Here is a 24579-nt window from a genome sequence, read left to right as displayed (position 1 = left end):
AACTGCAAGTTTGTACCTTTTAACCCCCTTCATCAATTTTGCCCCCTCTCCCCCTCCCCTCACATCTCACTGTCTCACAACACTCTTTCTTCTTGATTCCTTTGGAGCATCTGGCAGTTTCTCCTGCTCAGTCTGCCCTCTGATCATTCATTCTATAAACATTCAGAGCCAACCACATGCTAGGCATTGTGGTAGGTGCTGGGGATACACAGACCCTGCTCTCACGAAGCTCACAGTCTGGTGGGGTAGACAGATGTGTTGTCTGTAGGACAAGTGTTAGATAGGGGTGAGCACAGGAGCCTAGAAGAGGAGAAGATGCTATCCAAGTCAGCCTGGGAGTGTCAGGGATGGCATCAGTGGGAGGTGAAGCCAGATTCCAGTTCTGAAAGGCACAAAAGAGTTGCCCAGGTAGAGAGAGGTGAGGCAGGAATGAGATTAGGAGTGACAAAGTGATTGTGGGCAGGTGCATAGGCCCAGGACCCAGGATGCAGCAAGGATATCCCGGATAGGGCTGAGGCCCCAAACTGCCCTGTGGATCTTTCTTCTCTGAACCCAAACACCATCTGTCCTTCACCTCCTCCCTTACACCTTGAGGTATTCTTTTCAATGGTCTAGACCAGTCAAGGAGGGTTAATACCCAGCTAATGTTTCTTAATCCCTCGCCCACAGAGCTCCCAGACCCTCCCTCACCCTGTTGAGGGCTAAACCTCCTTAAGGTTCTTCAGCTCTGGTGTCTCCCCTGCCAAAAGACCTGCCAGGCTTCCAGGCTCGGTTTGGTCCCCTCTTGGTGCTCACTCAGCCCCCATGTTCCCTGCAGTGGGCTGCATTATACAGTGATAGCTCTTATCTTTTCTTTCCTTTGCCAACTCAGCCTCCTGGCAAGTTACACTACAGCTAAAATCTTCCCCCAACGTAGTTTATTCACTTCTTAATCCAGGCCTTTAACACTCATTGAATCTGCTAGAGAGTCAAGCATGCCCACCCAGCTAATGATATGCTCTGTGTAAGAGCTGCTGGATGCTGTTGTGGATGATAAAATATACTGCCTTGAAAAACTGGTTTGACCCGCAGCCATGGAATTTCCATCACTGCATCTAGCCACCAAGAAAAAAACGTAGAAACCACCACCAGTGGCTTACGTAATTATCTACTACTAGAAATTAAAATCATCCTGGAGACTTAAGGGACAAATTAGCCCATGACAGTCCTTCTTACACTTTTATGTCCAGACAACATGGAACTGTGGCATGGTTACAGGAACAAAAAAAATCTATCAAATCTATGTTAGCTTCTTTCCTCATCTCTCTAACGTGTGTGTGTGTGCGCGCGCGCGCGCGCTGGGGGTCAGGAGAGGAAGGAGTGTGAATGTCTGTCCTGCCTAGCTTACCGGAGTTGCTGCAAGTACTAAACGTGAGAAATACTTGGCAGCACTCTACAGCTGTAGGATCCGTATGTTTAAATCTCTTCTTCCTTGAGCAGCCAGACACACCAGTTCCTAAGTTCTATGCCAGTTTAGTAAAACATTTTGCTTTTCCTATTTCTAAAATAATTAAGTGGGCACTGTAGAAGCAAGGCCTGGGAAGATTTTTATGATAGAACTGTGATATGGAGTTGATCCCAGAAAGTCTTTTCCTAGGATTTTCTTAGGAGTCCTTTAACTAGCGTTTCCGACTCCTTTTAAAAACTAGCCCATAGGCAAGGAGTTTCCCAGGCTCCGCCCCCACCAATCCTACAAGCTCTAGAAGCTCTAGAGGACTAGAACCGGGGACGATGTTCTTCTATACATACAGGAGTCAGGGTTTGCAACGCTGTTTAGAAATATAAGTCGGCGCAGGGGTCTCTGGCCACATTTCCCCCCCGTTAGCCCTCAGCGCGTCCAGCCCTACTTTGTCTTCTCCCTGTGATTGGGTGAACCGCAGACCAGAGGTTGTACGTGACAAGAAGGCCTCTTTTATCTCCGCCTTCGCTTCCATTGCCCTCTCCTACCCAGCACCCCAGTTCTCAACCCGTGGGACCCGCCCTTCTGGGGACGGTGGATTCTTTTATCTCCCGGGCGCGCCCCTGCAGGCGGCGATAGAAGCCGGGACTACAGCTCCCGGCATTCTACGCCGGGGAGCCGACCCGGTAGTAGCTCTTTTCCGGCGAAGTTTCCCTCTGCCTTCGCCGCTCGCCACTCGCCGCTCGCTGCTTGGGTCTGCAGGGCGCTCAGGGGCCTGTCTGCGGGAGGTGGGCACTGCCCAGGGTGACAGTGCGGGAGCATGGCCATGCACCTGGGCAGGCTGAGCGCGGGCCCCTGCTGGCTCGCGGCGCGGGGCGGCTGCGGGGAGCTGCGCTCTTGGTCCCTGCGCTGCGCGGCCGGACGCTTCTGCCGCCCCCCTGGCACCGCTTGCCCCGAGCAGAGCCGCGGGCTGGGGTACGGCCCTACTGCGGGAGGCGGCCCCCGGCTGAGGACCGGGCTGGCCGCGGCGCTGGCGGGGCTGGCCGGGCTGGCCGCCGCCGCCTTCGGGCACGTGGAGCGGGCGGAGATGGTGAGCAAGAGCTCGGGGGCGCCGAGCCCCTCGCCGGGGAGGCCGGAGGAGGAGGACGACGAGCTGGCCCGCCGCTGCAGCTGCTTCATGGCCTCGCCTGTGACCGACCTGCACGAGCTGCGGAGGAGGCCGGGCGACATGAAGACCAAGATGGAGCTGCTGATCCTGGAGACCCAGGCCCAGGTGTGCCAGGCGCTGGCACAGGTGGACGGGGGCGCCCGCTTCTCTGTGGACCGGTGGGAGAGGAAGGAAGGTGAGGAGGTCGGCCCCTAGCGGGAGGTGGAGATGGGGAAGAGAGGTCGGGCTTTAGTTTGCCGGCAGAAAATGAGTCAGAATAGGGGATGGGAGTAAGGAAAGGGGTACCTACACAGCGGCTGCTAGGTTAAAAGGGACACCTTTAAAACGATTGATACTGACAGGGTCATCAGCCCTCAGCTTGCAGGTGTGGACCCAGATCTGCTGTCACTCTAGTACTGGACATTTAAAAAATCTGCAATTTTATATGGCATTTTTCATACAAGTCTTAAGGTCAGTTTTAGCGAACAGGCTTGGATGTCCAAGGTTGTAACTGAGCATAGATTTTCTCCACATTTCTTCTAGCTTCTCTGGGTGCGTTTACCCTTTCTCTTCCTTTGGAGATGGAAAAAGAAAGTCATCTCCTCATTACTAAGGGTCAACCAGTCTCCTCCAGCTGAGGGAGTTATTGTGTCATTGTGTCTTTTTCCCAGGTTGCGCAAGAAATATTTGACCTGGCTTGTCAGTAGTTCTGCCAAATGCACCCATCAGATTTCCTGCCAGGAAAATCTTTATTTCCACTGGTAAAATACTTAAGTATTAAAACCTAGTTCTTACAGCGTCCTACATTCATGACCATGTTATTGCCTATACAGTGAAACCTTACATCTTGGTCATAAACTTAAAGGATTTCTGATTCTTCTTACCTGGGACTACTGCAGCAACTTCTCATCAGCTGATTTGGGGCTGTGATACTGCCACATTTATTTTAAATGAAGTTAAATCTGGTTTTTATAGTGTTTTCCATCTTGTAATTTTTTAAAAAATTAATTTATTTTTGGCTGTGTTGGGTCTTGGTTGCTGTGCGCAGGTTTTCTCTAGTTGTGGTGAGCGGGAGCTACTCTTCGTTGCGGCGCGTGGGCTTCTCATTGGGGTGGCTTGTTGGCAGAGCACAGGCTCTAGGCGCGTGGGCTTCGGTAGTTGTGGCACGTGGGCTCAGTAGTTGTGGCTCACAGGCTCTAGAGCGCAGGCTCAGTAGTTGTGGCGCACGGGCTTAGTTGCTCCGCGGCATGTGGGATCGTCCAGGACCAGGGCTCGAACCCGTGTACCCTGCATTGGCAGGCAGATTCTTAACCACTGCGCCACCAGGGAAGTCCTCCATCTTCTAATTTTTAAAGTGAAGACTGTTGAATCAGGACACAACCTGGACTAGCTGTGTGACCTTCAGTAGTTACTTTTTGTGCCTGTTTCCTCATCTATGAAATGAAATTTAAATAACATGAATGTATTATAAGGGTAAAATAAGGTGTATATATATGAAGTACTGCAAATAATGTTTGATGCTTAGAAAGCACTGAGGCAAATTGTTTTTTGGTTTTTTTTTTTAAAGTTTATTTCAGCTTCACAATTTATTATTGATAATGTCACATTAATTTTCATTGTTAATTTTAAGTATTTGTTTATTTATTTATGGTTGTGTTGGGTCTTCGTCTCTGTGCGAGGGCTTTCTCTAGTTGTGGCAAGCGGGGGCCACTCTTCATTGCGGTGCGCGGGCCTCTCACTATCGCGGCCTTTCTTGTTGCGGAGCACAGGCTCCAGACGCGCAGGCTCAGTAATTGTGGCTCACGGGCCCAGCTGCTCCGCGGCGCGTAGGATCTTCCCAGACCAGCGCTCGAACCCTTGTCTCCTGCATTGGCAGGCAGATTCTTAACCACTGCGCCACCAGGGAAGTCCTGAGACAAATTGTTTGGGCCACTTACTAGTTGCGTGGTTTTGGAGAAAGTATTTTGCCTTTCTGGGCCTCAGTGTTCTCATTTGAAATATACAAGGGTCGTACTGGGTCATCTTATGTCCCATCCAGCTCTAAAAATTTTTAGAAATAAAACAAGCCAAACATGAAGCTTCATGAAACAATGAACTCTTGTGGTACCTCTAGTGTCTTAGAAAAACAAACCAGCTACTAGTAGTAAAGCTCATATACCTAAATGTTAATGTGTGTCTCACTCAGTTCAAGCTTCCGAATTCCTTAAGCATTTCAGTATCTGTTTTTTAATTACCTGTAAACAAAATTAAAAGGCAAACAGCACACGGAGAAAAAACAATTGAAACAATATGGAACTCTTAAATTTGGCAATACTGGAACACTCTTTGAATATACTTATTCCTGTTTTTAATCTTAGCTTTCTCTCATGTATCACAACTGACAGCTGCCATTGTGAACAGTCTTATTTGAAGGGAAACTATTCCAGTGATTCATTTTAGATGATGACATAAGGATGTAGAAGAGTATTCAGTCGGGTGGTGTGGGGAGATAAAATATCCGCCCATGATCGGTAGCAAATGTCATAAAGCTAAGCTGGTTATCTAATTTTATTGTACTTAAAAATTATAAATATGCTGATATTATGGAAGATTTGGAAAATAGAGGAGGAAAATAACTCCTAATCCCACCACCTTCATGCAGCAGTTGTTTTTAACTTCGCATATACCCTTACATTCTCTCCTCATTTTACATTTCCATAAACAGGAGGTGGTGGCATCAGCTGTGTACTTCAAGACGGGCATGTTTTTGAAAAGGCCGGGGTGAGCATTTCTGTCGTTCATGGAAATCTTTCTGAGGAAGCAGCAAAACAGATGAGAAGCAGAGGAAAAAAGCTGAAGACGAAAGATGGTAAATCAGACAATCTCAACAGCCTTTAACAGTCCCTGTAAACCTTTTCTCCCCGCAAGTTTTATTTATAAAGTACATATTGCTTCTGTAAAATTCCATCTGGGTGCATATGCCAGCTGAACATGTTCACACTTACTTTTTTTTTTTAACATCTTCATTGGAGTACAATTGCTTTACAATGGTGTGTTAGTTTCTGCTTTATAACAAATTGAATCAGCTATACATACACATATATCCCCATAACTCCTCCCTCTTGCATCTCACTCCCACCCTCACTATCCCACCCCTCTAGGTGGTCGCAAAGCACAGAGCTGATCTCCCTGTGCTATGTGGCTGCTTCCCACTAGCTATCGATTTTACATTTGGTAGTGTATATATGTCCATAGTTACGGAGAACCTAGGGGCAGGACAGGAATAAAGACGCAGACGTAGAGAATGGACTTGAGGACACAGTTACTTTTTAAAAATTATATTTTAAGAGACAAATTGAAAAGCAGCCTTTGAAAATTGATTCAGAAACCATGTTGGAGTTAATTTGTCTCAAGCCAGGTGATCGAGTGCAGCTCACTGCGTGTTTTACTTTCCAGGTAAATTGCCGTTTTCTGCTATGGGTGTGAGCTCTGTTATCCACCCCAAGAACCCTCATGCTCCTACTATCCATTTCAACTACAGATACTTTGAAGTAGAAGAAGCCGACGGTAAGGGCTATGGAGGTGTGGAAAGTACTATTGTGCAAAATGTGTATTTTAAAACACGTCAGGGGGCATAACATCTAAAATCAAGAAAAAATAAATACCATCTTAACTAGGTTTTTTGGGAAGCATGTGAAAGCTTATTCCTTGGCAGGTGCAATGGATTATTTATTAGATGTGAAAAGTGAAAGTGGTATTGCCTGGTCTCTGGCATCCCCATTTTCCTCCAACACACAAGGAATGATTTAATGAACCCGAACTTAAAGTGCACACAGGGTTCTTTGCAAATATAAATTTATTACATCCAAAGGAAAACCTCACATGCAATGTTAAGTTGCCATTGAGAACTTGCTTTTGGAAATTATTTTCCACATATGTAGCTTTGCCAGTCACTAGTGCGTTGTCAGTGGGTTTAAGATGGGATGCAATTGATCATGCTTCATTATGTAAATATAGTTCCAGTCTATGTTTGCCATTAGCTGGGCCAACTGTTACCCTGTCAGAGCACCTGTGCAGTGCAAGCGACGCCTTTTGCTGTCTCTGCAGGTGATGGCATTTATAGCAATGTATTTAACTTTTCCTTTTGAGTACTGTTCTGCATCTCAAATTCCACATCAGAATCACATGTCTTGATTTGGTAGGTAACAAGCAGTGGTGGTTTGGTGGTGGATGTGACCTTACCCCAACATACTTGAACCAAGAGGATGCAGTGCATTTTCACAGGACTCTAAAGGAGGCTTGTGACCAGCATGGTCCAGATCTCTACCCCAAATTTAAAAAATGGTAGGTAAAGTTATTGAACTTGTCATAACCCCTAAGTATTTAACATTCCTTCTGCAGATCCTGAAGGCACTACTGTGTCACTAAGTATCTTTTTCAGCTTATGAAGGTTGAACTGTTTCCTTCCTCCCTCCCTTCCTTCCTTTCACCAGAAGTGAGATACGAGTTTTAAGTGGTTTTAATACATTATTTTCTTAGGAATATTTGAATGTCTGTGATAAAAATTGGGTAGCAATATCATTTTTGATACCAGATGATCTAGGATATAAACTTGAAGGTGATATATGCCTGAGAATCAGAGGCTTTTTAATCCTAAAGTGGGATATTAAATTCTCATCCCACACGAGGATTATCATCTCGTTGCCATGGAAATGTGTTAAGGCATGGGAAGGGTTGGAGAACTGTTAGGAGAGGTGCAAATGTACTGGAGATTTTGGACAAGGAGAAAGTGGGATTGGAAACTGTGTGAAAGGAACTCTAATGGTAAAGAAAAAAGTTGTGAGGAGACCCAGGATATTTGGTAGATGTGGAATGGAGTCTGTGCATAAGTTGTTTGGAATAATAAGGTACTCAACACTGCTTAGAGCAAATTGCCATTCTAGAAAAAGGAGGAACAGAAAGGGTTTTTGGGTTTTTTTTTTGCTTTGCTTTTAGTGCTAATATTTGTGGAATCTTGATGTTATTTATCTAAGAATATGGAGTTCAGCTTTAAAATCCTCAGAAAATATAAGACATTTAAATAACCTCTCTTTGATTTGACATTACCACTAAACACTGGACAGCTATGGACACACAGATGTAGGATGAAGGGTTGTTTTTCTCTTACAAATCAGCTTCCTTTCAGGAGGAGGATTGGTGGGGTAGACATTCTCTCTCTCTTTTTTTTTTTTTTTTTCCCTTTTATCGCTGTTACTGAAGAACTTTATCCGAGTAGTATTAATAAAATATCTAGGATGTGGGCTAGCTAAAAAGTTTTTAGTATACATATTTAGTAAATCTCTTCATTTCATAATATCATGAAAAGAGATTTGGAAATAACATGATTTAGTTAAAGCTGGCTTTACAGCCTTGCTCAGGATATACTTTAACTCTGTTCATAAAATGTACCTATGAAGAAAAGCCAAGAAGTCAACAGTCAAGGTGAATTATACCAGCACATCAGTTCTAGGGATTTGCATCTGCTGCCTTTTTTTTTCTTCTTAACTTTAAGCTATTAAGTCTATTTTTAAGATAACCTTTTCAATAGCTTTTAGTTTTTGTTTGTACAGGTTTTCTATTTAGGAACCCTCATTATACAGAGATAATGAAAACTATTTCCAGGATGTAAACTATACTGCAAATTTAGCAATTAGGAAAGACTTAGGAAATCTGCTCTAGTAGGCACAGGTGGGCAAAGACTCAAGAACAAATTGATAGTTTCATGTGCTGGTTCACAAGGGCAATCTTTAATGTTCCGAAGACTCATTCTCTGAACATTTCCTTCCACCAACCCTCCCCTGAGCTATGCATGCTATAGAGTCATCACATTTTATTGCCGAAAGAGACCTTAGAGATAATTTACTCTACCTTCCTTTGGTGAATAAGAACTGATTCAGACAGCTTAGGGGTTAGCACTCCATCAAGGACCTGGTTTGTGTCATTGTTGGTAGAGGATTCCTGCCTGCTGCGAAAGTAGCAGTGCTTCTGAGGGCAGCAGCGTCACTTGTTTTAAGAAATACAGTGCTTTAAAAAAAAGAAGGAAATACAGTATTAATAGTGGACTCTGTTTCTTTTCAGTAAAGGTCTTAGAGTGCCACATCTTCAGATAGACATGTACTAGCTTGCCTATTGCTTTGTAGGTAAAAGTGTAAGCATTTTCTTCGTTGTTGATAACTGCAGGAAATCTGTCTAAAACTCTAGTTTCATTTTCAGACATGGACAAAAAGTAAGGGCACCGTGCTGGCATTAGTCAGGGATGGTGCGCTAAGCTGAAATGCTCACACTGATTTTCACGTCTCTCTGTTTTTTCCTCTTTGGTCCCTGATTTGGCCTTGCTGTATTTTCCAGGTGTGACGATTACTTTTTTATAGCCCATCGTGGGGAGCGGAGGGGCATCGGGGGTATCTTTTTTGATGACCTTGACTCTCCATCCAAGGAGGAGGTCTTTCGCTTTGTGCAGAGCTGTACCCAGGCTGTCATTCCTTCTTATATCCCCCTTGTGAAAAAGCACTGTGATGACTCCTTCACCCCCCGGGAGAAGTTGTGGCAGCAGCTCCGGAGAGGACGGTGAGTGAGTGACAGGAGAATGAACCGTCTCATTGCATAACTCTGGGCGGTAGGAGGTTGGGAAGTGGAGCAGCCATAATAAGAGTGGATGATATGTTGTCTTGGGCAGATGCTTTGTCAGAGTTTTGTTAATACTCACCCTAATTTCTTTTCATAACTAGATAAATATCAAGTGAATTAAAAACCATTGTATAAAATAGTATTATAAAAAGACCAAAGTTTGTTTAATTTGTGTATATATTAGAGAACCATATTAGGCGTATAGTAAGAACTTGTTGAATTTATTTCAGCTGATTTCTTACAGTTTCTTCTAGCAATACCTTCCAGCCTTACGCCAAGATAGGAGAATCATTTAATGTTTTTGCTGCTTTGTAAATTTGGAATCACACATTTTTTTCATTTATCTTTAGGTTTTCATGGAAGTTGTTACGATGAAAATAATCTTTTCAGAAATTATTTACACTTAGTGATAATATTTATTAATTATGGAGATGTTAATATGTGCTGGCTAATATGTTAGGCAGTGTGCATCTAAATTTCTTCACAAACCTGTGAGATTGGTGTAATTATCATCATTTTACAGATGACAAAACTTAGTCTCAGCAAAGTCAGTCCCTTGCCCAAGTTTACACAGCTAGTAAATAAAAGATCCCAGGTGTGGAATCAGGTCATCGTGCCTTCAAAACTTGCAGACTTTCTTAGATGTGAATGAAGTTAAGTACGTCTTATTTCTGACCGTGATGCTCAACTTAGCCACCCTGCTTTGTGCACTCAGCTTGGTGAGCTCAGTTGGGTGACCAGTGTGAGGTCATCTTCAGCGGGGGTGTGATTGTGAATCAGCTCCAAATTATCCAATTTTGCCTCTCACAGCGGTTTCTCGTTACCATCTTAATTGCATGTGTACTACTGGTCCATGGCTATAAAATGGATTTCCTCATTTATGTTAATTTTGTCTCGGGCATATGAAACTTTGGGTACTTGAGGTAAAGCTAAAAGGTCAACTTAGATAATGTTCAAAGTCTCAAGGTAAATGTTTGTTGTTTATTCTTTCTTAGGACTACCTCTGCTTGCTTGCTCCCTGTTTATAAACTTGGGAAAATGAGAATTGATTAAGTGTTCTTGTTAGACAGTTCTTTAACAGTGCATCTGTTTTGGGACTTTTTTTTTTTTTTTTTGGTCCCATGATTTCCCAGATACACCTTTACTACTCCTTCCCTTCACTTGATCATTAGGTGCCTCCTATGGCTAGGGACCATGCTGGGAAAAGCTCACAGTTTAGTGGGGAAGACCATCCTAAGAGGATAATTTAAAACTCTGTGGAAACAACAACAACAAACTCCAATAAAAAACAAGCAAGAAACTAAAAGAAGAAAAAAAAAACTCTGTGGAAAGTGCAATGTTCTAGTTTTGCATAAGATTTCTTATGCAAAGGTAGCAGGTTTCGTGAATACTAATGAGGTGAAGCCTTTAAAACTTCTTGGACATAGGAATGATGTTTTATTTTGCTTGTTCTGTTTTTTATTATTAATTGACAACATATTTTGAAAGTTCCATTTGTGTGTATCATTTCATGTCTGTGTTTTTTGAATTAGGCGGAAGTGTGGGGTATTAGGTTAATTTTCTGTGGTGTGGTGGATGACTGTACTTTCAAAGAGAGGCTCCTTCTACCACCCATGTCTCTGGGCCTTAAAATGGCAGTAATCTCTGGGGCTTAAGATAACCCCAGCTCTTTGCTGCGGTCATGAGCCCTGTCTTCACTTTCTTACACGGCATTCATAACCCATTATCTGTATTACTCTTCCCCACTTCCTTGCATCCCCTTCTGTATGACTTTCCCCTGCAGTGGTTAGGCTGCTTCTCTTTTGACTTTGCAGCCTCTTGCTTGGCTATCTCATTTAGTCTCTTGTCCTCAGTTACTACTATTCTCTCCCCAGACCTTGAACCTCCAGTCTTAGACTTTCTTTTTTGTTTTGCTGTATTTTGGGAAAGGGAAGCAGGATACAGTGGTAGGTATCAGTTAAATTGAAGGGAGTGGTTAAGGTTCTTAGTTTATAGGAACCTCGGAGAGGATAAATGTATGGAAAGGATCAGAAAGATCAGATCTAAGCAAAACCTGGTGAGAGTCAGGCTGATACACAGAAAGGAGCATTGTTCACTCAAAACAGAAGAGCAGCACAGGGATCCTATAGAGGCTCATTTGGGAGCTCCTTACAGGGGTCTTTGAACAAGACATCTGTACAAATAGAGAATCACAGCCATCCCTTAAATATCATGTTTCAGGAGGGTAATATCAGGGGTGAAAAAGGGAGCTGAGAGACTGGAGTTCTTTTCCATGGTCTTAGGAAGAAGTTAAGAAGATTCACTTAAATTATCTTTTGAAACAGACATAAGAAGGTATTAAATAGTTATTTGTGCACAGAACTCAATCAGTCATAAATAAATGGTGAGGACTAGAAAGGGATCCATGAATGTAATTTATTTAAATTTTCTCAGAGCCTTTGGCAAGTTTCCACAGTGAAGGTTGCTTTCTAAAAATTGAAGGACTGCGGGAATCTAGAGAATATTTTTCTCTAGTTGTGATTAAATACAGTAACCAATGCATAAACGGTAATATCTGAGGGAAGTTTAGACCAAGAGAGTAGTTTTTGAGTGAGTTGAGAAATGATATGAAGGGGGACTATTGAAATTTTAAGATTTATGGATAATTCTCAATTCTTTTGGGTAGTAGAAATTATCTTTTGAAATTGGAGAGAAGAGATCCTTTTACAAAGGATCTCTTGATGTTAAAGGCAATCACAGATTTTTAAGCTAGACAGAGTTTAGATATGACTCTATGGCAGTTCATGGAAAACTAATATCCTGAACCAGGTTTTAGTTGATGCTAAGGACTGAGCACTGCAACTCAATCACTACCTTCTATTATGACTTTGTCATTAATTTGCAGGAAGACTGAATTATATGACTGTTTATTAATGCTGTTAACTAGTTTAAGAAAAGGAAATATCTAGAATATATTAGTAATTATTAATAGATTTCTGTTATCTGTTCTTGGCTTTTCAATTACGAGAGCTTTACACTGTCTTAGTTCGTGTGAGTTATTAGCAGTGAAATGAAGTCTTTGACTGTGAAGCATCTCAGACTCTAGGCGAGGGCCAGAAAGAGCTGTTTTATCCTGATAAAGGGTGCCATTTGCTTTTCTTAATTGTTTTTGTGCCTTCAAGTTCTAAGCTTTGTGTTCATTCTGTTTATTTATTGGAAAACATAACCTTATTGTTTTGTAACTGCTCTATGTTGGGGCTGAATCTATATCCTATTGTTTGTTGGATAGAATAGCCTTTTCTTTATGCCTTTCCAGATGGAGAAAACTCAACTGACGAGACTGGTGTTTTCTATGCCAGTTCCAGCTGATGGGGTGGGAGGTGGTGGGAAGATGCCCCCCCTTTAAGTATTTGTTATGGACTAATCTTAAGAAAGGGATTACTCAGCCAATCCTTAATCTTATTTGATGTCTTTATGTCAGGTATGTAGAATTTAACCTGCTGTATGATCGGGGTACAAAGTTTGGCCTCTTCACTCCAGGATCCAGGATAGAAAGCATCTTGATGTCTTTACCTCTCACCGCCCGGTAAGAATAACTCATAAGAATAATAGTTATTCCCTACCCTCCACAAAACATGAACATTGACACCACAAATGTCTTTCCTAAAGACTCATTGGTTTTGACTTTGCTGCCTGTTTAAGAAAATCACAGGCAAATCACAGGAGAATCAAATTGGTTTTTTTAAGGGGTGGCAGGATAAATGATATAGCTTTATATGTGAGAGCAGGGAAAGGATAGAGGGAGTGAGAAGATAGGGTGGATGATGGTGTCTAGGGAGCTAGATTGACTGTTCCTACTTGGTGATTTTCTAGGAGGAGCTATGAGCAAAGCACATTTATATGAACATAACAACTCTTTAATTTTATTGGAAATGATTGCACTTGTGGGGAAAGGTCTTATTCTCCACTATGAAGTATTAAGCTTGTATGAAAGTATGCGGGATTATTTCAGATGCTTTACGTGCTGCCATGGTGTGCTTCCATAAAGGTTAATTGAATCTCTGTGGGGAATTTAAAAATCTATTTATGTTGGTGCTATTAGGTTAATAAAGATCTACAGTTGACTTTTTTGGCTTTGAGGAAGTGAGAATGGTGTGGATCCAGACTGAAATAGAAAAGATGAGAAAAAATACGACCATTGCTTGTTTTAGAAGAGCTAGAATCTTCTTTTCTCCATGAGTTTAAATATCCAAATAAGAATGGACTGGCTGGCATTGAAGGTCTGCCTTGCATCATTCTGCTGTGCAGATCTAGCCTTGTGAGATCAGTACCCTCTACCATTGTCACTACGTTCAGAATGGCATTGGCTCTGTCCTTGTTTAGCTGTTGTTCATGGGATCTCATGTCCTGGCTGGATTCTCATGCACATCACTGTTAGGTGTTCTTGCCACCCTAGAGGCAAGATGTGATAAAAAGTAGACATGGGCTTCCCTGGTGGTGCAGCGGTTGGGAGTCTGCCTGCCAATGCAGGGAACACGGGTTCGAGCCCTGGTCTGGGAGGATCCCACATGCCGCGGAGCAACTAGGTCCATGAGCCACAACTAGTGAGCCTGCGGGTCTGGAGCTTGTGCTCCGCAACAGGAGAGGCCGCGACAGTGAGAGGCCCGCGCACCACGATGAAGAGTGGCCCCCGCTTGCCACAACTAGAGAAAGCCCTCGCACAGAAACGAAGACCCAACACAGCCAAAAATAAATATAAATAAATAAAGAAATTGACACTTTACTTTAAAAAAAAAAAAAGATTGTGAAAAATCTAACAATGAAATATAGTAACTGTCAAAAAAAAAAAAAAAAAAAGGATAAATTTAAAAAAAAAGAAAAAGTAGACATGAGATCTTAAGGCCTCGGGTAGTCTACCTGATCTCTGCTGGCCTCTAATTATAATGCACATTCCAAACTGCAGGTAAGGGCAGATTATAAATCAATCCCTCGCTCAACTGAATAACATTAATGCAATAGGTTATTTTTAGTTTCTTAAAGTCTGCACTAAGGGTCTGCAAACTTAAGGCTTCAGGACAAATCTAGGTCCACTTGTGGTTATGTACAGCCCTTAAGCTAAGAATGGAATTTACATGTTTAAAGGATTATTAAAAACAAATAAAAAAGGAATAGGCAAGAGACTGCAAAAGGTATGTGGCCCCAAGAGCCTAAGGTGTTTATTATGTGGCCCTTTACAGGAAAAGTTTGCCAGCCTCTGATCTAAACCAGTGTTTGCCAGATTTCATACTACAGTTTAACCATTTTGACCATATTTGTATATTTATATATAATCTGAGGTATTATTTACTTAAATTTTATACTCTTATTTTTTTCAGAGAGAAAATTAAAGGCAAACCAACATTTTTGTCATAAATAGAAAGTAACACATTAAAATAAATGCCGAAGTACTAAGCTAAAAAAAGTTTGCCCATGGATCACCTGAGATTCTATACTTTATGAAACCCTGGTTTATAGTAAAAGTATGTTTTGGCTCTGGAATATTAATATTAGCTAGAGTATGCTCAGGAATTATTAAGAAACTTTATTTCTTTAGCAGCAAATATTTTTTGAAAGCGTAGTGAAGACAAAGAGGTATAAGTCTTTTTATTACTCTTAGAATTTTATTTTTCATTTATTTTAGATAAAGAGGTATGTGTGTTGTTTATTTATTTTTTATTGTTGTTACGTTTTTTGCTTCTGTTTTGAACCTGCATAGATGGGAGTACATGCATTCACCCTCAGAGAACTCCAAAGAAGCTGAAATTGTGGACGTTTTGCGCCATCCGAGGGACTGGGTGCATTGATGCAGGCAGAGCAGTCTTCCTAGGGTCTGGGGGACACACAATGGGCCCCCTGCTCCGCTGGCTGGCACCACCGCCACTGTGTGGCACTTAGTTACCTGTGTCTCAGAGCTCCAGTCTTCTCCGCCCTGGAGTCTGCCTCCTTTCCTGCTGAAATGTGTTTTAAGCACCACAAGCTTCCGCTGGATGCTGTCGGTGATGGGTGGTGAGGTGGCAGCTTGTCAGAGTCAACTGGTTGATGTAAAACTCATTTATACTTTTAGAATCATTTGATATGACTAGTTTACAAACAGTGACAATTTCCAAGAATTGGTTTAGGGGGTCTAAATATTATAATTTGTATCAGGAAACTTCTCATGTTATTTTTGTTTCATATATTTTTTAAAGATTTAGTTTCAGCCACAAAAGTCTGTTGTGGGATAAATTTTATGTTCATTAATTCAATGAGATTGAGACTAGTAATTTTAGAAAGCAACTGGAAATGAAAGTAAAAATTTTACTTTGTCATTACTGAAGTTTCTTTGATCATAATCTTTATATATCTTTCTCTAGAGATCATAATATTGTAAAATATTGACTTTTGTAATGATAGATATTTAGGAATACTTGAAATTTTCTTAATCTCTGCATGTGTTACAATTCAGTGACTACCTATAGTTGACTCTAAAGTGACATCACTGTTATTTAAACAAGGGATATCTAAGTTGTAGTTTTGATTTTTGTAGAACTATAATTTGTTGATGCTGAGATTCTTTGCACTTTTGAATGTGAAAGCTTATACCCTTGGATTCTGATACTTAAAAATTTCTATTCCAGACATTTCTGTATGGAGGTTTAGACTAAGAACAATCCTGGGGATGTTGTGAATTTAGGAAATGAGAGACATTTTCCTTCTCTAATGAAAGCAGACATAACTAGTGTAAGAAGCTTGTAGGCATTTTATAAATATATTTCCTTGAATATGGACTAATTGAAATCGTCCTCTTTTTAAATTAGAGATTCTGCAACTCTTACCTTTGCTCTTAAGAGAAAATCACAACAGAGTTCTCAAGACTTCTTTGTTCATATAATAATGTGAATATTTTATTCATAATATATTGAAGTTTGTAAGGAATGTTATCTTCCTATATATTATTAAGCATTATCTTGGAATATGTTGAATGTATGATCATGTGTGACTCTGTAGAGCTGGAAAATGTATGAATTCTTCAACTCTTACAACAGGCGTGCTGATAAATTTTATTATGAAATATGACTAAGAAATGTTTGTATTTTTCATTTTTTCCAGGGTAATTGATATAGGGAAGATAAATATTTCTTAGTACTAAAACCATAGTTCCTCATTCCTAGGTATTTTACCCAAGAAAAATATAAGTTTTGCAGTTGAATTTTCATAGCAGCTTTATTCTCAATAGCCAAAATCTAGAAATAACACAACTGCCCATCAGCAGGTGAATGGATAAACAAGTTATAATATATCCATATGTTAAAATACTACTCAGCAATGAAAAGGAACATCTATTGATAAAGGCAAGAACATGGGTGAATATCAGAAAGTCATTATGCCAAGTGAAAGAAGCCAGACACAGAAGAGCACTCACTGTATGACTACATTACATGAAAACCTAGGAAAGTCAAACTCTAACAAGAGAAAGATCAGTGATTGCTAGGGGCTGGGGTTGGGGAATTGATTGTGAAAGGGAACAAAAGAATGTTTTGAGGTGATGGAAATGTTCTGTGTATTGATTGTGGCCGTGGTTACCAGACTGTATACATTTATCAGAGCTCATTGAGCTCGACACTTAAAATCATGAAATTTTATTGTATATATGATTTATACTTCAACAAAGTTGATTAAATGAAAGAAAAAACATTATTAGGCATATAGGAACAAATGTTCAATAAACTTCAGTTTGCCTTTTACAATAAAAAGTCCCCATCATTTAGATCTGCCAGCCTATTTAGTTGTGTTTAGGGCTCTTGGAGTCTGGGCATTGGACTAAGAGAAATTTCAAAAATTTTCTGTGCCTATCAGTTTTTCGTACTCTTCAGTAATCACGTATTTTTCTTACAGATGAGACTATATCTGGGGAAAAACGTAACAGAATTGCATAACTATTGGAAAGTCATTCTGCTGTTATTCAAAATGAATTTGTTTCAGATTTGTACTGATGTCTGAGTCTTGGACACCTAACTGCTCCTGGCTTACACATGTATGTTGGTGGTCATAAGGGGTGGCAATTTGGGGGATGTATAAATGCTTTGGAGCAAATTTCTAACCACTACTTTATCACTATACTCTGCTTACCCACCTATTCAACCGAGTAATTCATGAAATAAAACCTTTTCTGCGTTAAAGAGCATCAGATTAATAGGGCAGGTAATCTGTTTATTTATGATTTATCCACCCGTGATTCATTTGCTGTTACAATTCATCAAGGCTGGAATTGTCTGCAGGTGTTTTACTCACACGTCTGTGCCTAGGCTAGGACGGCTTGAGAGCTAGGCTCAGCTTGGACTGTGGACCTGGTACCTACGTGTGGCTCAGAACACACATTCTACCCAACAAACAGAGGCAGTGCCTTCCGATCTAGCCCCAGAGGTTATGTAGTGTCACGTCCTTCACATTCCGTTGGTTACAAGTGAGTCGCTAAGAACAGCTCCCGATTCACTGGGGAGGGAATTAGACCCCAGCTCTCAATGGGAGGAGTGTCAAGGATTTGTGATCATCTTCAAAACCACCACATAGCCTTTCACACCCAAAACCACAAAATAGATTTGGCATTCCCTCCCTTATTGCCCTAATCAAATCCTGTTGAGTCCACCTTTGAAATGTTTCTTATTTCCTGCCTCTGTCCCCTGCCATGACTCTACTTTGGTCCCACATTCCCTCTCACCTGAATGTTTGCCATACCCTACCTGCCTCTGGTCACTCTGACCTCCATTCTCTCCCTTCAGAATTACTTCACCGAATAGGAAGCAACCTAAGTGTCCATCGACAGATGAATGGATAAAGAAGATGTAGCACATATATACGATGGAATATTACTCAGCCATAAAGAGAAACGAAGTTGAGTTATTTGTAGTGCGGTGGATGGACCTAGAGTCTGTCATACAGAGTGAAGTAAGTCTGAAAGAGAAAAACAAATACCATGTGGGAACACATATATATGGAATCTAAAAAAAAAAAAAAAAGGTTCTGATGAACCTAGGGGCAGGACAGGAATAAAGACGCAGATGTAGATAATGGACTTGAGGACACGGGGAGGGAGAAGGGTAAGCTGGGACGAAGTGAGAGAGTGTCATGGACATATATACACTACCAAACGTAAAATAGATAGCTAGTGGGAAGCAGCCGCATAGCACAGGGAGATCAGCTCGGTGCTTTGTGACCACCTAGAGGGGTGGGAGAGGGAGGGGGGTTGGGAGAGGGAGGGTGGGAGGGAGATGCAAGAGGGAGAGGATATGGGGATATATGTATATGTATAGCTGATTCACTTTGTTATAAAGCAGAAACACACCATTGTAAAGCAATTATACGCCAATGAAGATGTTAAAAAAAAAATTACTTCACTAAATCCCATTCTTAACTGCCCTCCTCAAATATTTTAAGCATCCTCCCTTCTCCTACAGAAGAGTTTCTGAACTCAATCTGACATTGAAAGCAATCCACCATTAGACGCAGACCTCTCTTTTCAGCCGTGTCTTCTCCTCCATGCCTCCCCTGCGCCTCAGCCTCAGACTGCGTGTCACCACTCTGCATTTTTCTGAACATTCCCCAAGTCTCTTCCATCTGACCTGTGCTCAGGCTGCTGCTTTCTCTGCTTGGAATCTCTTTTTGTCCCCTTCAGCACATTTTACCTTTAGTATTGCTGTCATCACAGTCTGTATTCATATAGTCACTCAGAGTACACTGTACTTCAAAATATTTAAGGTGGGTCTTTCCTCATTTATAAAGTCTGCTACCTTATGAATGACCTGTTAACCTTTGTCTTCCAACATTGTTTTGCAATAGTATATTGTGGTATCAAGCTTAATATTGTTTTACTTTACAACCGTCTCATTCCTAGTCTGTGAAGATAGAAGTTCCCGGTAAACATCTTTTAAGAGCCCATTTAGAAATTGTTTTCAAGGATGTTTGTATTATCCTTGCCACAAATATTAACTATGTATTTGAAATCCCACATTTAAAGAAAGTTGGTCCTTCTTTCCAAAGAAACACACATGTAAATTCCAATTTCATAATAAACCTACATTAGCACATTCAAGTTAGTGAAGCTTGGACATCTGCAATATGGCTTGACTAAGTATCATTACATTGTAACCTGAAACTGAGTCATGGGTCATGCAATGTAAAACCTCTCAGACTTGTTTCTACAGGTGGTTTTATGCCAGATACACACCAGCATATACCAGCAGAGCAAGGTAATTGCATTCCCATCTTCCAATCTCTGCACTTGGTTTTGATTCCAGAAGTTAAACTCATCAGTATTTTAAAGTATCCTTCACCTGTTAATTCCTGTTCACATTTCAAAACATGTTTGAATATTAAAACTGGGCATAATCTAATCCACCATGGTTTCAATGAGTTGACACAAGTTCAGTTACTTAGGAAAGCAAATTGGCTTTGTGGTCATTTAGAGTTGCCACATTCACTCTGTCATGGATTTATTTTCTTAAGAGATGGTTAGGAAGGTACAAAACTAAAGTTTCACAATTAAGTTGTACTAGTTGAATGTCTCTATTATTTACCAGCAAGTGAATAATGCATTTTTTAAGTAAAAGTCTTCATAGAGATTTACCTATGCTTAGGTCTAGTCAAACTTGCTTCCAGTTTCTGATTTGATGAGGCAGCCTGAGGCTTTTAGAATACTCCATGCCTGCTGCTTGACATCGTTCTAACCATGAGTGTAATATGCAAAATTTCAACCCAATTTATCAATTTCTTGTAGTTCAAGTTGTTTAACTATGAAAAATAACTAGTAGATATTCTCAAAGGACATTTAAAATGATAATTGTCAACTGAAAAAAAATGCACAACCTAAAAGTTGAGAATTATGTTTTTTTCGGTGACCTTACTGAGCACTATAGCCCAGGATGGCAGCCTCTCAGATAGCTCTGAGGAACAGTTCCAAAGAGGAAAGGGAGCCACCAGGATATAGAGGAGTTTTTGCTGGAAAGAAAAGCAAAACTGTAGTCGAACATCAAAAGATTACTGCTAATCACAAAAAATCCCAGATATCTCAAGGTAATGATTTTACTGCCTTTCTATGTATGAGAAGATGCAAGAATCTGGGCTCATTGAAATTATTCCTTTGACATGCATCTTAACTATCTAAGGCCGGTATCCTGTTTTTCTCCATCCTGAATTCCCCTCGGGGTGTACTGTTAGGGGCAGCTGCAGTGGCTGATAGCTTTATGGCCAAAACATCCTTTGTTTACAGAAATGGCAAGTGACATTGTCCACAATATCAATACAAATTAACTTACTAACTTCTGCTGAGAGTAATTTTTAATTCTTTAATGTGTACTGGATCTTATGATGTGCTATTCAACAAGAGAGTGGTACTTAAAAATAATGTACACATATCAATGAAAGAAAGAATAAGCACCTCCTTTTCATCTTTACCTCCCTCCCTGTTTTAGTAATGTGAGGGAGATATGGTATCTCTCTTGTAACGGCAAAAGATGGTCTGCTCACCTCTACCTAGCTGTCCCTGCTGTGCTCTCTCAGACAGAATTCCTGACTCTCAGAACCCGTGAGCATAATAGAATAGTTGCCGTTTTATGTCACTACATTTGAGGTGGCTTGTTAAACCGCAATGTGTAACTAGAACAGGTTGGATGCCATCAAAAAAATGAGGAGAGTGAATTTGATCAGCCTGGCATGCCTGCAAGGTACCTCTACCAGTATTTGGAGATGTGAGTCTAAAGCTCAGGAGAAAGAAATGTAGTCTAGAAACATATATTTACCAGTTGTTTGTGTGAAGGCGATAATTGAAAAAGTAGGTGAGCCATCCGAGGTAGTACATGCAGTGTAATAAGAAAGGAGAGTCAAAGACTGAACTGGAGGCAGAGAAGTGAGCAGGGAAAAAGGTGTCAAGAAAGGGTCCTGAGAGCAGCTCACTGAGCAAATGGAATAGGGAAGAAGGGAATCAAAAGGGACAAGTTGGGTGTGATTTTAAAAAGGGTTAAAACATTACCATGTTTCTACATATAAGAGAATATATTAAAATAATAAATGCTCCAAGTAACATGTTTGATAAATTAGGAATGAAGTTCAGATTTTTAGAAATGATCCTAGTCTAAATTACCAAGGTCTTCTCAGGTACTAAAATTACTTCCACTGACATATCAGATAGTGTCTCCATCTCAAGTTCTGTTTAAATATGAAATTCCTTAAAGAACCAGTAGGTGGAGCCCATTTGCTCAAGAAAATCTAATCCCGAGTGTTGGGTTTTGTTTTTGCTGGTGGGTGGGGAGGAGAAATTGAAGAGGAAGGGGAGAGGGGTGATGAGAGAGGCACAGAACAGGACAGCAACGAGGAGAGGAAGGAAGGAAGGGAGAGAAGATGAGAGAGAACAAAGATCTCTCCTTCATTGAACTGTGGTATTGTTGGAGATATTATCTAAAGGAGTTATCACATATTTAACCAAGCACACTTAAGTCGACTGTGATGTTCCTATCTTGTCAAATGGCTCCACTATGTTTCATTTCTCTCTTTAGTACAAAGAGATTCTGAAATTGGCAATGTCTATAATCCCAGTAATTTTCAATGTGTAAAGCAGGGTCTTCATCTTGAGTTCCTAGGGAATTCCTGAATTGTGAGGTGCCTGAAATCATGAGAAAATGTGTGCATTTTTCTTAGAGTTCGTAATGTTAGTTTGACTCTCAAAAGGATACATGCTCCTGAAAAGATTGAGGACTACTCATCTAAATCGAGAGGGTGTCTATACCCGCCCCCCCCCCACCCCAGTGGGAGGCAATGTGATAATTCAGTGAGGAAAGGTAAGAAAACGTTTTTATCCTTTCAGAAGTTCTATTTTTGTGTGTAATGTAATTATTTGTCCATATTCGTACATTAATGCATATATTTAATTCACAAATAAAAGATATTTGGGGGAGTGTAAAATTAGTGACATATCAAAAAATTTCAAAATTTGCTTGTAAAAATAGTGTACTTTTTTTTTTGACATTTTTTTTCACACACACACAGTGTATTTTATTTTTACAAGCGATAAATAGACTGACACTAAGCATTGTACATGGATGACCACAACAAAAGCAACAATGATTGCAATTACCAAACCTGAAACACACTCATACTATGTCATAATATTGACATTCAGTCCAGTAATCCTCCACTGTAACAGCTCCTTTACTTTGCAGTGAAAATTGATTTGTGTATTCTTTGCCTCTGAGTCCTTGTGGGATTTTTTTTTTTTAAATTCAGACAGAAAGTCACAAATATTATACTCATCCTCATCAGTTCAAAATAGTGTACATTTTTATACTTTTAAGGACTAAAAATGAAGTTGGAGAAATCAGAAAGCAGAATATCTTGATAAATCAAAGGAAGAAAACAATAACAATAAAGTTTGTCTTCTTACCCCTGCTGGAGTCACCAGGGAGGAAATGTAAATGTGCTAATTTCTTAGCAGTTTTAGAGGGAACTAATGGATACTGTCTAAAGAAATGGAGAACAAAGATGTTAAATAAAGATATAATAATAGAGGTGTTCATTGGAATAAAAATATAAACCAGAATTATCCACAAAACTCACAAACATAATATGGGGTGAAAAAAAGCAACCTGTAGAATAATACATACAGTTTGATTCCATTTGTATAAAATTCAAAAGATGCAAAGCTAGCCCATAGACTGTGTTTAGGTGATAAGACTCTAATGAAAAACCAAGGGCAAATACAATTCTGCTGAGTGGGGAAAAGGACTGAGGCAAAGCTTCCAGAGAGCTTCAAAGTTAGCAGTGTCCTATTTCTTGAGCTGGACTCTGGTACACAAGAGGCCATTTCAGTATTTGAATATATCAAGGAGATATTTCTTAATATCCTCATATTTCCTAAATATTAATAGTAAATAATTATACCCTTTAAGCTAGGGCAGAAAAACTCTTTTACTTGGATACCAACATGTACCTACTTCTGTGGGTTTTCCTTTTGGCATCCTGATACGTGTGTCTTTAAAAATCAAGTATTTTTCCCTAATATTTAAATTAATGCCTATACTTTGTGGAAATTTTGGAAAATAACAGTATCAAAAAGGAAATAATCATCACATTTTGTGCCACTGTTTAGAAATAACCATTACCATAACCACTCAATATTTTGGTGTATTTCTTTCTAGCTACTTCATGTAAATTTGAATTTAGTTAAATTGTGTATACAATTTTGTATCCTGATTTCCCCCCCCTTATCTTTATATCTTAAACACTTCCCTCTCTTATTTAAATTCTTCAAAGACAGAGGACAGGCTGGCAGTGAAAATAGGGGTTTTCTTGAAAAGTGACCTACTGACTGAGGGCTCTAAACTATTGTCCGCCCTTTTCCCTCAAGGGATTTGGCCTTCAGCTGGGCAGGAAATTCAAGAGCTCTTTTCTAGAAAACAATTTTGTAGAATAGTTCTAGACAAAACAAAACAAAACACAAAAAGCCCCCCAAACTCCACCACGAGGAGGGAGCTTTGGCGTTCTCACCACACACAGCTCTTTCCTTACGCACCCTCCACCCACCTCCCACCACCTCCCATATCTAGAGCTTTCAGTCCAATTTTTAGTGCCTCTTTAAGGGCAGAGATAATCAGATATTGGAGGAAAACCTCCAAATACATAAGAGAGAGAGAAAGCAGAGATAACAGACAGACCGACCTCTAGTTAATATTCTCAGAAAAGAGATTAAACTTATCATTTAGTAATATAGAGGTAAACAGAAGATAAAGCTAAAGGATTTAAAACTGGTTGCTTTTGGAGATCAGGACTGGGGGTAGATGACCATGGGACAGAGAACTGCTATTTTTCAGTATAAGCCTTTACTACTATTTGATTTTTTTAACTGCTGACATTTATTAGATTAATAAAAGAGTTAAAAAGTAAAGGCCATGCATTTTTTTAAGATCTCAAAACATTGTTTTCATTATGTATACTTTTCCATAATATAGATGTTTCTTATCAGAAGAACTTTCCATTCTCTTACATAGATTTTTTTTTTTTAATCACGAGTTGCCATTACCCTATCAGTGTTTTAAAGACCTCTTCCTGTTTTTAACCTCAGGTTAAGATTTTTTAAATGCATGGTATCTTCTAACTAGTTTAAGAGACCAGATGTGCTCAGAGGAAAGAATTATTTATCAGGTTGTAATCTTCAAGATCCATAGAACTTTCACCGTGGAACTAAAGTGTCTTTTCTGTCTATGCTAATAAGTAAAACTATTGCTCATAAAATAAACTGTCACAGATTTCACACACATCAAGGTATACAGGGAAGGCATTTCAGAGGGTGGGTGCTGGACAATGT

The 24579-nt window shown here is 40.2% G+C and overlaps 2 protein-coding genes across 4 annotated transcripts in view; both read left to right on the top strand.

Annotated features, from left to right (window-relative positions):
- The first annotated feature begins 1911 nt into the window (after positions 1 to 1911).
- Positions 1912 to 16304, top strand: CPOX (coproporphyrinogen oxidase). Of its 3 annotated transcripts, none has more exons than XM_082392136.1 (7): positions 1912 to 2781; positions 5290 to 5433; positions 6021 to 6131; positions 6767 to 6908; positions 8952 to 9170; positions 12691 to 12795; positions 14585 to 14931. In XM_082392136.1, exons 1-7 carry the CDS (start codon positions 2259 to 2261, stop codon positions 14619 to 14621), a joined length of 1281 nt encoding a protein of 426 aa, XP_082248262.1. In that variant the 5' UTR covers positions 1912 to 2258; the 3' UTR covers positions 14622 to 14931. The 3 variants fall into 3 exon arrangements, with proteins under 3 accessions (XP_082248262.1, XP_082248263.1, XP_082248261.1); XM_082392135.1 differs by lacking the exon at positions 14585 to 14931 and adding an exon at positions 14965 to 16304 and having other exon boundaries at positions 1968 to 2781; XM_082392137.1 differs by lacking the exons at positions 8952 to 9170; positions 14585 to 14931 and adding an exon at positions 14965 to 16304 and having other exon boundaries at positions 1926 to 2781.
- Positions 16305 to 16455: 151 nt separating this feature from the next.
- Positions 16456 to 24579, top strand: part of GABRR3 (gamma-aminobutyric acid type A receptor subunit rho3) — a 394852-nt gene continuing 386728 nt past the window's right edge. Inside the window, exon 1 of the mRNA XM_082392131.1 lies at positions 16456 to 18245. The gene's annotated coding sequence lies outside the window, so the exon portion shown is untranslated. The remainder of the gene's footprint in view (positions 18246 to 24579) is intronic.

Source organism: Balaenoptera borealis, assembly GCF_965194805.1.
Source record: "Balaenoptera borealis genome assembly, chromosome: 5".
Taxonomy (NCBI): Eukaryota; Metazoa; Chordata; class Mammalia; order Artiodactyla; family Balaenopteridae; genus Balaenoptera; species Balaenoptera borealis.
This window is presented reverse-complemented; position numbering and strand designations above follow the sequence as displayed.